General features: G+C 33.5%; 1 protein-coding gene across 1 annotated transcript in view; it reads right to left on the bottom strand.

Annotated features, from left to right (window-relative positions):
• The window catches only part of LOC108909875 (otoferlin-like), a 93,009-nt gene that overhangs the window by 10,659 nt on the left and 65,214 nt on the right, over positions 1–17,136 (bottom strand). The window contains exons 13-18 of the mRNA XM_018714315.2: positions 14,853–15,146; positions 11,989–12,179; positions 8,879–9,076; positions 6,608–6,724; positions 3,227–3,379; positions 2,761–2,961 (exon numbers count right to left, since the gene is read on the bottom strand). Coding sequence (XP_018569831.1) covers positions 2,761–2,961; positions 3,227–3,379; positions 6,608–6,724; positions 8,879–9,076; positions 11,989–12,179; positions 14,853–15,146 — 1,154 coding nt within the window. The remainder of the gene's footprint in view (positions 1–2,760; positions 2,962–3,226; positions 3,380–6,607; positions 6,725–8,878; positions 9,077–11,988; positions 12,180–14,852; positions 15,147–17,136) is intronic.

Below are 17,136 nucleotides of genomic sequence, written 5' to 3'. Positions count from 1 at the left end.
TATTGATGCATTTGTACTTCCAAAAACAAAACACTCACTTTTACACTGTTTTTCATGTTATCGTCACAAATAAAAGTGAAAAAATTATACTCAAATAAAGAATCTAACCTAAGGTAAACGGTAAATGGGTTCAGCTGTCAGTTGGTGGTCCATTCCGCAAAGCGACGTCATACGCGGACTCACTGGAGGTACCGTTTGCTAGCTTCGTTCAGTATAATTATTTTTTATTATTTTCAAGAAAAAAAAATTTTTACTTGTTTCTGTGATGTTAGGGACAAATCGTTTCAACGTTTTTTTTTCTACGTTGGCTCCTTATTCTGCCAATCAAATTTTAATGGGCTGTTATATTTCGGTACAGGAAACCATAAAAGTCTGACCCAAACGTCTCGCGGTGGTTTCTTATGCAATTTACTAGATCATCGAGCATCGAGGTGAAATGGTCGACCTCTATAAATCTACTTAAATGTGCCTGCACAAAGTATTCGGTAGAAAGTAATGTGAAAAGTGTGGGTCGGAATTTAGTTAGTTGCTGAAAGTTTAGTCATCGAGACGCTGGTTCTTTTTTTAAATGGACATTTAATGAAAGTCCTTCAAAACTTAGTTTCCAAGAAATCTAATATACTATTTCGAGTATGCATTAACAATCCTGAAATAGCTGTTAGTTCGTAGTTAATTAGGGCGTTCTTTCTACTGAAAATTCCAGGCACAGTCTCAGCTACACACTCTCAGTACTTGTATTTAATTTTCACAACCTTCATATGTATTGATGCCATTTTTTTTATAATAACCTACCGAAGTAATTTAATTTGCAGGAATAAGGAAAATATCCCCACTTCCAGATAAATATGCTTATACTTTTACAAGGGCGTTGCCAAGGGGGGCAGGGAGGCAGCTGCTCCTACTAGAAATTCGAAAAAAGTACAAAACTTTTCTTAAGCTAAGAAAACATTAAATTGGAAATTTTTATTTAAATATTTTATTTACTTAAAACTAATTTTGAAAATTAATATCCTGCTTTATTTTTTGTAAAAACAATTGTAATACTTAAATTAGTATAAATATTTGTTGACAAAAGAATTTAAAAATATAAAATTTTATGTTAAAAAGTAATAGTAGTAATAATAAGTCATATTTTAAAAATTTAGCTCTGGAATTTTAAATTAAAAAAAATAAATTTTTATCTATCGGATTCAGAATAAAAATTTAATAGCAATGGTGACTATAGACAGAAAGCTTATTTTTGACAACCATGAAGATTTTATTAATAAAGTGCTCAACAAATTTTCAAAAAATCCTAGATTATGTTTTACCTAATTTTCGTTGAATTTCTTTTTATATTTTTTGTATGTTTTTCTTGTTTTGTTAAAAATATTTCTAAAAAAAATTAATTCACCTATTTCTACCTATAATTTATATTTCTCCCATCCTCTCTCTTATCTTATCCCCCCCCTCCTAGCCCATTGCTGGCGACGCCCTTGATCTTTTGTACGGATAGCCTTACAACTTGGTTTCTTTTTTATCATAAAAATGGTAACTTTTCAATTTTTTTCCTCATACTACTAACAGTTTTTGAGTAAACAATTGTTTTATTAATCATCATCAATACATTTTCGATACAAATCTGATTTAATTGCCAGTAAAATTTTGATTTACTTGATTTGATAAAAACAACGAAATAATGGTTTGAAGCATTTACAAATTTATAGCCAGTATTTTTTTTTTATTTTCGTACCTCCAAAAGTGACGCCCGTCCTTCTGGGATTTGAATAAGGAGACAAAAAGGAATTGAAAGTCAAGAGTGGAAAATTTTCCGATTGTTTTTCTTCGTTGAGCTATTGAAAAAATTATTCAAAAAACCAAAAAAATGAAAATCCATTTTTTTGTCGCAAAACTGAGGTCTGTGCTTATGGGGACCAAGAGAAATAATTTATATCAATAGTAAGTAAGTATAGTCTCCGATTGTCGGTTAGACCTGAGTGTAAGGAATTATTTTAACCTGAAAAGGATAGAGAAAAACATTTTAATAATAAAAATGGAAAGGAAAAAAGTTATATACTAAAACCGTGATAATAATAGAAATTGTTTCTACAAAAGGTGTTCAAATAAGTTGCTCTCTACTTCAAGACAAAGATTATCACGATTCAACATTGAAGCATGAATTCTTTGTAACATCTCTTGGTCTATTAACGCGACAGCAGCGTGTATACGGGCTTTTCTGGATTTACAACAGGTTCACTGTCTTTTAAATAACCTCAGAAGAAGGGGATTCAGATCTGGTGATCTACGAGGCCATGGTCCACCTCTTCAGATCCATCTGTCTGAGAAGTTTTGATTCAGATAAGATCATACTCGTAAACAATAATGTGATGGAGCTCCATCATGTTGAAACCAATAATTTAGTCTAATTGCTAACGGAACGTCATCCAGCAATGGTAGTTGCAGTAAATACAGCTCTCAATTGCATAATTATTTAATAACCCATCCCAAATGTTTATTTTTAGTTTTTTTTGGATAATTTTTTTGAATTACTCAACAAAGAAAAAGAATCGGAAAATTTTCCAGTCTTAATTTTCGATTTGTTTTTGTCCCCTTAATCAAAATTCAGGACGGGCTTTTGGGACACCCTGTATAATTTCGGTTACTATAAAGAGAAATGGAATTTCCTTTTAAAAACACCCTATATATAACGAAATAAAGAACGCACCAGTTAATGTAAAGATTAAAGATTCTATTATTGTTCTGATGAATCAATTAACTCACATGCTTCTCGACGTAATGTATGATCGACGGCGGTAGCGCTCTCGGCCTCTCGACGTTTCGAATTTCCTGCGTCTGCTCGTACCCTTTAGGAATGCCGTTGATGAAATTCTTCTTGTGCTTCAGCATGCCCAGCCACAGGAAGATCTGGAGCTTGGCCGGTATGGACCACCCGCTCGGCCCCATCCCCTTCTTGCCAGGCAGCTGTCGGAATAAGGAATATTAAATTGAAAGTGGAGCGAAAATGTATAAGGTTTCAGTCCCACTGAAATCCTTAAAGGAATATTACGTAACGCTATATAACTGGACTGGATGTAACTCTATATTGGTAGAATTCAATTAACTTCAAACATTGCTAAAGTAGATATAAATATTGAACGGTAAAATAAATTAAACTGGAAAATTTATCTAAATTTAATACAACTATACAGGATGTAAACGTGTAAATGTATTGTGGGCTTTAATTTACCTTCAAGAACATGGTTTGCACCTTTCCGCAATCTTTGCCGCTCTCCTCGTCCACTATTGAATAAATAATGTCCCTGGCCGCAATGCGTTGGTAGGCCTGCCTTTTTCCACCGCTGATGATCCAAAGGAATACATCAGGTAGAGCGTGCTGTGGCTGGAGTTGTTAAAAATTGACGTGAACAGGTATATATTTTTAGTATCACCCATCTAATTTGAAAGAGCATACAGAAGAGGCGCATAATACTCTCGCGTATTGTGGCGTGGTAAAGAGAAATGAGAAAGATCAACAAGCGCGGTGTGACTTTGATCCGTAAGGGGTTAGAAAATCTGGTTTATCAACATATTACTTCTATATTTTCTGGCGTTTATTCTTTGAAACGGAATATAGAACAGCGTAAGTGAAAACAATCAAACAAAAAAACGGGAAAATGTATAAGCGGAAACTACAGGACCAAATTATGTAAGAATAAATTTTTATGTACAAGGTGTTCTACTTAATGAGGTTCGATAGATTTCTTGCGGGGCAGACGGTGCAGGAGAGCCTACACACAGAAAATACTGTTGTAAAAATTCACACAATTGTTCCTAAAATCGCGACAGGAATAAATTGTATCAGACTTTCATACAATATTTTTTGAATATTTAAGAATATCTATAATTTGTTGGTAATAATTTTACAACTGTACAAAAGAATCACATTGTATATGTCAAATTTTCTAACAATTTTTTCCTGTCACGATTTTAGGAACAATTGTGTGAATTTTTATAACAATATTTTCTGTGTGTATACACGGGAGTTTCGTTGTAGTACCAACCTTACATAAACTAATTTGAGCGAACTAAATATAGTAATAAAATCAATATAAAAACCGTATGAAACAGACAGAATGTGGATTGATGAGAAAAAAGTAAAATGTGCAAACCGAGAATCCATATGATTACTGTCAAGAAGCTCAGTGTATGGCAATGAGACGTCGCCTTGTCAAATTGAAGGTTATGACAGAACGTCTATACTGTCCACTTTGCAAAAAGACCTTTCAATTTTTATTTCAAATTGCTATTATATTGCATTAGATCACGTGAAAATTTTATTTAATGTTAATTATTACTACATATGTTGGACCGCCTAGCCGGGTGTCTTGGCCGGTGGATTTCGATCTGCCAAGGTAAGCATCACGGACGCAGGCTGGAATTTGGATGGATGGGCAGGCTCGGGGACGTGGCTGTGGCAGCCTACCAGAGACCTGGGTCGCTCAACATTTGCCGCATGCGTGTGGTCCCCGATAAATGGTAATGAGAACAGAGCAAAGAAAATCTCTGTAACTCAAGACCATGCTATCATACATAAACTGTACGAGACTTTGCCACCAAGCCACCCGTGTAGTAAATAGGATGGTTTGAAGAAGTACTCGAGTAATGAAGGAGGGTATACAAGGGGCCTAAGTGCCGCAGTGGAAAAAACAATTCCACCACCCTCCGACATACATACATACTACATATGTTTTCGACTGGAATAATTTTATAGTCTATAATCGAACTATTCAAATGTAGCGCGTCAGTCGAAGCGTTAAATAAAGCGTACAGCGTTGACATATTTCCTTTCATTGGATCAGATGTTTGTTAAAATTTGTCAAAAAGTTATTTATTCATTCAATTATTTCAATAATTACATTGTAAGTGCATATTTTTATTGTTTTAAAATGTTTAGTAATATTTAATTCTTTAATTACAATTTTATTTTCCCGATCCTAACCATTTTTAAGAGCAATATTCACGTTTGATAAAAGTTTTATCCCTACTCTCATAAGAGCCTGTGTTTAAGAGCATAATTTTAAATATCATTTTTCAAAAAAACTACGTTGGCAATCGATCTGATATTTTTACACGAGGCATTTTGCATATTTATTAACAGATTTCAATTGCTTTGACAACTTTCTTACCATTTTTTTTTTCGGTATCGAACCTCCTTAAGAGGGATTCTGCGTTAGCTCTAGTATTCAAATAAAAGTATTCCAAATCAATTTTTTCATATTTTACTTACTTGTCTAATCTCACTTTATTATTTCAACGCCCTGTATACAAGTATTATTAATATTTTTTAATTTATTTTTGAATGTAAGGCTTATTCTGATATTAGATATAAGACATACCGTTTTGGAGGTATTTTATGATTAAACATGCCATTTGTGCATTATTCTAAATATTTTTCGGTAACTACATATTTCTGTTAAATAATATTTAGGCATCATTTTCATAATCCATTTCGGTGTCGTAAATTCCATTGTAATGTGCCATCCATTTGTATGTTAACACAGAAAAAAATAAGAAATATAGTATGAACATAATTATTATTTCCGTATTGTACGATAAATTGATTTCATCGTATTTTTTGTAACGGGAAATGATTATCGCTTTTCGTTAATGAGAAGTTTTTTTGGGTGAAGCAAGTAACGAGTGATAGGTACATGATATTAGTGAAATAATTACAAAAACATATTTGGGTATCATAAATTAGGCTTAGTGCGCGTGCAGAGTTTAACAGAGCCGGCACGGGGGTTGGTGGCCTTCATAGCTGACTCGCGTTTTGAACTGTTCGATTATTTACGGAACCTTGTAGTAGTTGGCGTCGCGTCGATACCTTTCTTGTTTACGTATGCTGTACACTGTATTCGCCATGTGTATTTAAATAGCTATTTATAAATAGTAACATAATTTACATTAACAACTATTAGTTGAGGGGAAAAGGGAAGAAAAATGCCAAAAGAGAAAAGAAATAGACGGGAATTATTTCAAATGTGGTTTGACAGTGATTCCGAAGATTACAGGGACATACGTATTAAAGGAAATGACCTGTTTACATATTTTCTGTAATTAATATTTTCATTTCATTCGTAATCTGACTACGGTCCTATTAAACTCCGCGCCCGCACTAAGCTTAGTCATAATAGAACAATTTGATCTATTTCTACACAATTTTAAAAGACCTGCTAAGATAATGGAATATTATAAATTGGCTCATTGTGTCAAAAAGAGTAAAAAATAGAAAAGTAAAACTAATATTTCAAGATATTTTTAGAAGACAACATAAAAAATGTATGGAACTTAAAACATCTCCACCCGAAAATATCACAATTTAATATAAAAAATGTTGACAATCAGATTTTCGGTAAATATAGAAAAGTAAGAGCATTTATTTTTGAAAGCCAAAAGCCGATAAATATATTCTCAACTTCGCCTTTCTGTGTAACATATTCCAAGTTCCCGAAAGCAAATACCGTATATAAATGAATTTATCCTACTTCGCAAACCACCTAAATTACAATCCGTCACCCTCCCCTGTATCCTCTCCTATCCTAATGCTCATCCTTATTCTACAACTTACGTCCTCCGTAAGAAATTTGAGTTTAGTCAGATACGTCTGGGATGTTTTATAGCGCTCCTTGAATGAACTCTTTGTTACGAGGGCTCGTAAATTCCTAGCAGCGATGCCGATGTTTTCCTGCGTAAAATATACGATTAAGAATTAATAGGACCAGGCCAGGGACCTGGAAGTTTGATCAGATGGGAAATACTGGGGATGGCTTTTAGTCCTCCCTTAAACATATCCTAATTTCAGGTAAAAGTAAACGGAACGAGGACCAAACAATAGTTATTTTTTTTTTATCTAAAACGCGAAATGGTATACTTTTGGGTTCAAGAATTAAGTTATCCGAGCTTAGCGAGGTAAAATATCCATTCGAGAACGCAAAATCAATTCGCTTCGAGATGCCAACAATATTTTTTCTTATTTATAAAATAAGAGAATTGTGTTATATCGCAAATAAATTGTTACCATCTTCAGCAAAGCCTACGGGACTTGCCAATAATACAGCATAAAGCTACGATAACTGACAGCACTGGATCTGGCATAAATTTAACTAACTGCAATATCGGCACTTCCAGTTTACATATAGTGTAAAATAATTGTTACTTTGTATTGAAATGTTATATTACTTAAAATTTATGTTGTTTAATTAATAAAATCATAAATAAGTTTCAAAAAAATTACAAATTGTTTTGACATTTCTTTATGTTCTAGAACGAAAAAGACTGACGTTCTAGAACATAAAAATATTTCGCAGATAAGCGACAAAAAAGACAGTTTTCGAAAAAACATATTTATTTTCGTAATTTTTTGTAAGGTCACCGTCTTTTTTGAAATTTACGTCAAAAACTAACAGCAAATTTTTAACATTAACATTGCGCATTGTATTAGCTATATTCTGTCCAAATTTGGTTAATGCAACTCTCTCGGTTTCGACATGTTTCCAGCCAAGAAAATTGAATAATTCCAAATATTTCGAATTTTCACCACCAAGAACGGCGGTGACAACATTTTTAACATTAAGGCGATGTTTCGCATTGTATTAGCTATGTCCTGTCCAAATCTGGTTAACGCAACTCTCTCGGTTTCGACATGTTTCCAGAAAAGAAAATTGAATAATTCCAAATATTTCGAATTTTCACCACCAAGAACAGCGCACACTGGGATTTTTTAAGTTTTTTTTTTTCAAAATTCAGCCGATCTTCATACGTTTTTTTCTAAAATAATTATACTTTCATGCCCAATTCATTTGGGTCATATCGATTGAATTTTGAGAGGTTAGGTTGCTAAATTTTATTTTTTTTTTGTATTTTCAGAGAATAAAACGTTGAATATTAAGGGTGAGAGAGCAGTAGGGGTAATTTTTTGAGAGGAAGATATACCTAATGAAGATCTGGATGGTATACGTTTGATTTGGGTCATATTGATTGAGTTTTAAGAGGTTAAGTTGCCGATTTCGGTTAGTCCAGAAAGTAAACGTTGAATATTAAGGGTAAGACAGCAGTAAAAGTAATGTGATGGGGAAGAAAGTGTACTTAATAAAGTTCTGAGATGTCTCCAGTCTTTCCCTCAAAAAATTACCCCTACTCCTCTATCACCCTTAATATTCTACGTTTTATTCTCTGAAAATACAAAAAAAATTGAAATTTGACAACCTAACCTCTTAAAACTCAATCGATATGACCCAAATCAAATTTATAGCACTTAGGCATGAAAGTACAAGTCTTTACGAGTATTTTAGAAAAAAATGTATGAAGATCGGCTGAAATCTGGCCATCTTCTGGAATTTTGAAAAAAAAAACCTTCAAAAATCCCAGTGTGCGGTGGTGACAACATTTTTAACATTAAGGCGATGTTTCGCATTGTATTAGCTATGTCCTGTCCAAATTTGGTTAACGCAATTCTTAATTTGTTACATATTTCAACATATTAAATTTGATTCTTCTTCTTGAAATGTCTTGGTAAATTCTGTTTTAAGAGTAACATAGATGCAATAACTAGAATTCGTTTTATTCCCTTTGAAAATTTAACTTGTGCTGCTTTAAGTTAAAATTACTTCTGTAAGTCGAGCTGCAAGGCAGGTACTTCATCTATAACCTTGCAACTTTATCCCAGGTCGAGTATAATCTATACAAGTAAACTTGTTACATAGAAATAACAAAGGAATTTCATACGCAAGGGAAGTTCACTCGACGTGACCTGTAAAAAATACGCAAACCATAAAGCGAGGTAGACGATTATCACACGCTTCATCCCGGACATAAATTTCCGCAAGCTATAAATACTTACGATTTCTCGTTGACATAACTTTAAATGCTCCTTATCGAGCTTCGTTTTTCCCGTTCCGGGACCAGTAACTGAAGCCTTGGAGATGGTTACGTACTTGGCGCAACCTATGGACAAGTCCTCGAGGACCTGCTTGAGTTGGGTCTCCACGTCGGCTACGTCGGCTTCTACCGATGAATTCACTTCCGTTAGTCCGTCCTCCTGAAAGATCGTAAGGGCGTGATTTGGTTGGAAAGCGGGGTTCATTTGATTTGGGAGGTCAGGAATCGGAAGTCAAGTGTTCAAATTGAAGGTTTTTCCCTTCGCATGCCCTTGTCGAGGCCCGTGTTGCGGAATAATAATGAGTTTTAATTTATATATCTTTAAAATCTTTGGAATTATGTTTGCAAGAAAAAAAATCTAAATAAAAGCCGTATTTATCGATTAAAGGTTTTTGTTTAATTTTCTTTTTTTCTGAAAATATTTTGACTTCAAGAATGGTACATGGTATATAACAATCAACTAATTTCGACAGGTTACAACCAAAATAAATTTTAGGGTAAATTCGAAAATTACACAGTATATCTACAAACTTTGACACAAGACGAGACCGATTAATTTCCATTGGAAGAACGGTGATAATTAGTAGTATAGAAGTTTAAATATCATAAATAAATTTAGTCCAGTTGCGCTCATAAACTTTGAAGTGCGCCTTAAAATTTTCTACCTTAACATTTATCTCATTTATTATTTCCATATAAACGCTTTCAAAATGTGCTTCTAAAAAAAGTTGGAGAAGAATCGTAGGACATAAATCATATATTCTCAGCAATTTTATCACTTTTATGTACCTTCAACGTAATTTTTATTATACCAGAAGACTTAAATATTTGATATTCGACATTCTTATTCTAGCATTATTCTTAAACATTCCCTGTGGGTGTCAAGTATATCTGCGGATATAATATTTCAGCATTGTTAACAAAATTGGAATATATGTAGTGGAATATCTAGTAAATCTGAAAGTATATGTGGGGAGATTTACGACCTTATATTTTTTATATTTGGGGTTCAGTGTATCAGAAAATATTCGATCTTGAATCGGGTAAATTTTCTTATACAGGGTGAGTCAGTTTTTTGTAGACAAACTTTAACAGGAGATAGAACACATGTTTTTAAAAAGAAAAGTTCCTATAAACCTATGTCGTAGAAGGCTCCGTTTCCGAGATACAGGGTGTTGAATATATTTTTTTTCTCGAATTTTCATTATAACATAAACGAATGCCTAGGTTTTGTTCGTGTGTGGGAGTTAATTAAGGGGCATAAAACAAGCGATAAGAATGTTCAAAAATTTGCACAGTGGCGGAGTGGAGGGGGTGCTCAACCACTTTCTTAAACAGAACTTCTACGCCAATGACTATTTAAAAAAAAACTGTTATTTTTATTATTTACATACAGTTTAACAAAAATAATGTCCCTTCTTCTGTTTCCAAATTCCTGTGCGTTTCCGAGTTATTTTGATTTTTAGTGTTTGATGTGGTACTAAATTAAGTCATTTATTTATTATCAATTATCGGCTAAATATTTAATTTTTTCAACGAAACCTACCTAAATATGGTTTGTTAAGGATTTTAAAAAGCCGAAATCTCTTATTCTTTATCTTTTTCCAATGTAGTCAAAATAAATATTTGTTATGTCAAGCCATATTCAAATATGTTGCATTTAAAATTTTTGAGAAAAATCCATAAAACGGCATTCTTTCGAAATAACGCCATCTATAGGTTTCCATATTGAGGTAAATGACATTACGCATTAACCACGAGATAAAGCATGAAAAGACCTTTCCAACGAGGTATAACACTATGGGCATTTGATGAGACAATCCTTAAAAAAATGCATTTTTCTGATCAGACATTAGGGGCTTCCCCCACCCTTTCTGTAGAGAGATAGAACAAAATGTCAATAACAAAAGTTATGCGCAATAAATCCGGCTATTCATATTTGTACTATTTAATATACCTATATATTTTGAGAAAAAAATCAATTGTGGTTTGGTATGTAGATTACACCCCCTAGAGACCGAGCTACGAACTTGAAAACTATTTCCAGCGAATTCTATTGGTCAAATTGTTAATCAATTTTGTTTTCCCGAAGTTCTAGGGCCTATACTTTCTCTAATATCGTACCTCGCCGATACTTAGTGGGACACTCTGTATATTTAACAACGGATTGTGTGGTATAATATCATAGGCTAGCCTCATAACACTCACGTTCTAATTGTGAAGTAAACCGATTAGAATTTTTCCTGTACACAGCTTATATTTTCTGCACGATATGCATTCATCACCATGCAAAGTTTCTCATGTGAATAAAGTTAAAATGTTAACCACTTCTATTACTGTCAGTTGAGAGCAGAAATGGTCGAGTACAAGTAAAAATAGTGGAAAATGGAATAATAAATATATTCATTAATTTATTAATCAAAATCAAAATTGCTAAAACTTTTGGGAGCCTCTGGAATCGCTTTATATAGATAAATAAAGGTAAATAGTTTGTAGGATGTAGAAAGTTGCTAGTTCAATTTTGGGTTATCAGTTTTACTTTAATTTTTATTATGGAATATGTATCTATATTTTATTGTTTAAATTTCAAACGAAATTATTTACGTACAAATGTTTAAGCGGAATAATTTTTTTTCTGGACTTTTACTTCCTTTTCTTTTGGAAAATACAAGTCTGTCTGGGATGTATGTTTGCTATTAAGTCCGAATAAACATACTAGATTGTAACAATGGACATAGTGGTAACATATGGAAAGCTATCGACGGAGTCAGCGGTTCAAAAAATGTTCCTTATATTATTTTGGTAAGTCAGTAGGTATTAAAAAATATATCCACTTGCAAACAATATTTCTGCTAATAGAGTTTCTACGCCTCAATTTATTTTTCCTTGTAATCAACTTGTATAAAAATTTCAGTAGTGTATTTAGTTTTGTTCTTTATGTTGTATTGTCATTTTTAATAATATCAACTTGAAACAGCTTTTTTATCTCCAGAAATAATAATTGTTAAGCATTGAACACATATAAGTAATTTTTAATAAAAGTTATACCGACAAATCACTTGTACCACTTACCAGTTTTTCAGTAATTTTGGCTATTATGTTGGAATTATACATCCGTCTCCTGTAATCCGGCCAAACGGACCTGATGTGCATGCAGGGCTTGTTGTCCCAGTAAGGCAAAAAGTAGTATATTTTGTCGTGAGTCATGGGCTTAGTTGGGGTTGTGGTGCTTTGCCAGGATGCGCTATCGGACGACACAGCCTCTGATAAGAGATACAAACGGTTATATTTCATAAAATTAGACACACGTGAAAATACTTTACAATTTTTAATATGCGCACGAGAGTAAGGCAGAGAAGAATTTTTTTTATCCCTTTTTATTTGACTAAGATTTAAAATATTCAGAACATGTTATTTGTTAGCTTAATATACACTTTACTCATCTGTGTTTAGAGTTTGTGTCGCTGTACAAATACACACCACACCTTCTAAATAATTCTCATCTTATCTAGCTCTAACATACTTGAGAAAAAGCGTGTTATACAATTCTCGAGTCACGTTTTATCAGGAGGTGTATCTATGTCACTTATTTAGTATCCTTGGCTAGTGGCAAACTATAAAATATTTTCTCTGTTTTATCGGTCGCGGTTTGTTATAGCCGGGAAGTAATAAAATGTTTTATATGGTTGTCTATAAGTAGATAATATCATCCAGGTATCAGAGACTAAATATATATTTTTTTACTTACATGAAAAAGTAATAAACTTTCCTTTACCTGTTTGATATAGTATCGATTCTTTTGAGTTTATCACCGAAGTCATGATACATTACTTAAAACTTAGGTATTATTATTTCTTTATACATACTCTACAATTTCTCTGAAAATTTACAACCTAAATACAGTTGCTGCAGCAGCAAACAAAGACCGTTTACATAAATTATTTTTTTCCTATGTTCCGCAGAAATGTAACAGCAGCGGAAACCCTGTTGTTCATTTATCTTTATAAGTATGAAATCTGAGACAGGCTGCTCAAAAGGGAATTTGTCGTTTCCCTGGAGATATATTATACGCTCATTTTTAAAAATGCCAGTATTTAATAACTGCAATGTAGAGATTTATAAGCACATAATAAGAGATGTGCATATTTTAATCATTTTTTTAAATATCACCGGTAGAATGAAATTAGACATAAGTAAATTGATTTCTGTTTTTATTTAATGCTTCTAGCAATACCCTAGATGGTATAAAATTTAGTTTGAACAATTCCTCATCCCCGTACATACACTTATTGTTGTTATATATAATAAATTATCTCCTTCTGACCATAATCACCTATAGGAAAAGGATCTTAATGTAATAATAACAAAGGCCTCGATTCCTTTGTCAGCAGCTTTTATTCTAAATTATGGCGAACGCTCCGGTTTCAGAGAAGGAAACGGTGGCTTCGCGAGCGCTTATCTATAAAAGTGTTATTTCTGGATGCGACAGTGTTCTTGTTCGAGTCCTTGGTTTAAGATCTACAATGTAGTTAAAATTCGGAGCTCTTAACAAGGTTAATTTCGCTCCCTCCCATTGTATTTACGACCCTTTAAAAACGGCAGAAAAGTTTAAAAAGTTGCAAAAATAAAAGTAAATGCACCTTTTCTATTATCTAACAGACATTTGTTGGATAATTTCTTGACCTTCCCCCTCGGTTGCAAGGGGTAGAAGTAACCACCCCTACAAGTATACAAGTAGTTTTTTGCGCAAATGTAGCTGGATGCAATTCTTAAATGCCAATGTATGGTATTTATTTGTAATCATTTTGATTATAATAAATTAAAACAAATAATAACAGTCATTGTCTACAAACACCAGAATAATGCACGGTAATTACCCTTTATTTTGTCGGAATATATCTCAATTTCGATGACAGCAGTTCAGTAGAGAGTGACAAAATGTTGAAGGTAATTAATCTGAAGTTGATGTCTATATAAATTTGCGAAACTTTTAAATTTAATGGGAGTGCATTTTAAATTTGTATTAACAGATTATCTTGGTATGGTGCACTCATTCGCAAGTGAATAGCTTTACCGTTTTTGATAATAAGGCAAAGGGTAAGGGTGTAATTAATGTTGCGGTTTCAAATTAGTCGTCAATGCGGCTGGCGGGTCTAGATTTATCCGGATCCCGAAATTTATACAATTAATTTGCAATCAAAGGACCATGAAATGCTAACAGCTTGAGCTGTACAAAATCCTATTTTATCTCGTAAGTGGTTAGCTTAACTAAATATTTATTTGTACTCTAAGAATTCGAAATGAATTTTAAAATATTTACGTGTTTTTAATACCTGCCAGTCCCAGATAACCGTCTATTTTATCTACTTAAGTAGATAAAATAGGCGGGTTCTGGAGTGAAAGTGACGTCACGTGGCCAGTTTCCATCGAGCTGCAAGAAGTGTCATGGCGGCATTGAAGTGACGTCACATGGTCAGTTGGCGGTAAATTTAAAATTCAATCACGATAAGGGGAGGTCAATGACGTCCAAACAGCATTGCGTCATTATTATCCGGTATTGCATCATTCGAGGTCAATGACCTCCCCTTAGCGTGATTGAATTTTAAATTTACCGCCAACTGGCCATGTGACGTCACTTCCATGCCGCCATGACACTTCTTGCAGCTCGATGGACGCTGGCCATGTGACGTCACTTCCGCTCCAGAACCCCCCTATCTTATCTACTTACTTATGTCCAAAGTACAAATGATCGAAAATCGATCTAGTAAAAGCATCCCTTTTATTTGGCGTATGTGACGTCACTACTAAAAAGGTCTGTTGAAGGCACAGTTAATTATTTCTACCCCAGCTAGGCAGATATTGTTTCTAAAACCTCTTGTAAATATGGAACACCAGTAAACGCCCGACAGCTTCAATGTGTATTTTTTTAAACTTACCCAATTCGTCACTGTCCGAGTCGTAGTGCTCCCTAGCAGACTCATTATGGCCGTCAATAGCGTTGCCGGCATTCCCGATGCTTATTTCGAAGTAAACCGGTTTTTCACCCAACTTTCTGTCAATCATTGACGCTTCCAGGATGGTGGCGAATAAAAAGAACTCCTCGTTTTTCGCGTAGGACGTCTCGTTGACTGGCACCGTGGGTTCTAATTCCACTGCTGCCGGAGCCAGGTCGATGTTGTCGGATATCTCCGTCCTGATAGACACCAGAAGCCTAGCTCGGTACGAAACACCTAAAAAATATTCGAGTTGTTTAGGTACCTATCTAGGTATTTGTTTTAATTAAATATAGATTGTGGTTATAACTGGACCAATTTTACTTAAGCTCTGAAATACGCACAAGTTGACCTTAGTTTGACCTTCAAAATTGTGGTGAAGGTCAAATCCAAGGTCACCATATAATTTGCTATTCAAAATCCTACAAACTTGGCTTGAAACATTTTTGTTGACCTGCGAGATCGTACAGGAAAAAATATTATGATCACATATTCGGAAGTAAAGTCTGGCGTTCTGTTGATTACTGGCGTAAAAATAGGATTTTCCGTTTAAAATTTTCAAGTTGATCTTAGGTTGACCTTGAAACTTAAGGTCAAAGTCAAATCCATGGTCACAATAATTCTTTGATATCCTACAACTTTTATTTTAAACTTTTATTGATAGGATTCGTTCCAGTTATCGAAAGGTTCGTGTCTTGCTGGAGCACCGGATCATAATTGTTGTCAACTATGTCCTAGTCTGTTATAGATGATGTTTTAAAACAACTCGGCTTTTATTGGAGATACAAAGTCAGTAAAATTACCAAAATTCCCTAATTTTGCTGCCGATTAAATTGTATAGCCTTTCCGATCTCGATTGAAGACCAAAGAGCAGCAATTCGGCATTGAAATATTTGAAAATCTTGTTCCCATATTTATTTAGCCATACCCATACACAGGTCTGGTCGTCCAGTTGAAACAAGCGCGCGCGGCTAAACGGCGCACAAACACAGCCGCACTGGGAGACCGGCCATAAATTTCAGTTATTGACAAATTGTCTGGTAGTTCAGTGCAACAATGCGGAATTTGTCTGATTCGGGTAATTTTAATTTATTATAGGCACCTTCTATTAATCTTTCATATTAGAATTGCGAAAGGGAGAAATAAGAGGGATATTTCGTTTACTTATATTATTACAACATGACATTTTGGAGACCTTTTGAAACGGAACAAAACGAAATACCGCCAGGCAATATTGAATTAATAGAACCAGTTGTTGATTAAACAGATTTACGATTGTGTAAAAAAGGAAGAAAATGAAAAATCAGATAATGACATTATGAATAGAATTCACATATCAACTAAAGTTTCATTGTCAGTTTTTTGTGTTATTAAACAAGGTGTTATAGATCACTGCGTAAAGAGGAAGCGAAAACAAAAATTTAAAAATATCGATGACATGACAAGAGACGTAATTCCGCGGACAATTTATAATTTATAAAAAAAATTGAGGACATAAATAATTAAAATATGTTGTTGGCCAAATGAACATATAATAATAACACATTATTTACAAATTAATATTATTTTTTATCTATAGTAGAAAACTTTTTAGGAACGTCTATGAAGCTCATAAAATTCTTTTGCTAGGCGTTTTTATACATGTTCAAGTGACATCGGAAAGACTATACTTACTAGATTTATTTATTTTAATTTTTCATTTTACGGAAAAGAATAATTCTTGATAAACAATTTGCTTGTGTTTAACATAGGGTTGACATAGAGAATTTTAAGTTTGTATGCACATTTATTCTTAGAAATTTAATTAAGCATTACACTAAAGAATTTGTATATACGAGTACTTCGTTAAGATCACACTGTATTCTACAAGAAATTCGTAATGGAAAATCATTAAAACGATCGTTTGAATGGTGCAATCAGACTTTTATCGTTAATACAACTTTTTTATTTCTGATTTAATATTTGGATGAACGGAGGAGAATTGATTAAAGCGTGATATCCCTTGAAAATATTCCTCTCAGCATTATTCACTTCGCCGATCTCTCTTTTTGTGATTTGAATTCGATTTTCTTAAGTAATATAATGTTAAGAAGATCGTATTTTAGGAAAAAGTTTTTAATCAATTTTTTCATTCAGTTTTACTCACATCAAAATGTAAAACAGGTTCTATTTGCAATCGTCGTTTATACAAGATGATCATTTTCTATGAATTGCTGTAAATGCAAAG

The sequence above is a fragment of the Anoplophora glabripennis genome, unplaced genomic scaffold, assembly GCF_000390285.2.
Source record: "Anoplophora glabripennis isolate ALB-LARVAE unplaced genomic scaffold, Agla_2.0 scaffold28, whole genome shotgun sequence".
Taxonomy (NCBI): domain Eukaryota; kingdom Metazoa; phylum Arthropoda; class Insecta; order Coleoptera; family Cerambycidae; genus Anoplophora; species Anoplophora glabripennis.
This window is presented reverse-complemented; position numbering and strand designations above follow the sequence as displayed.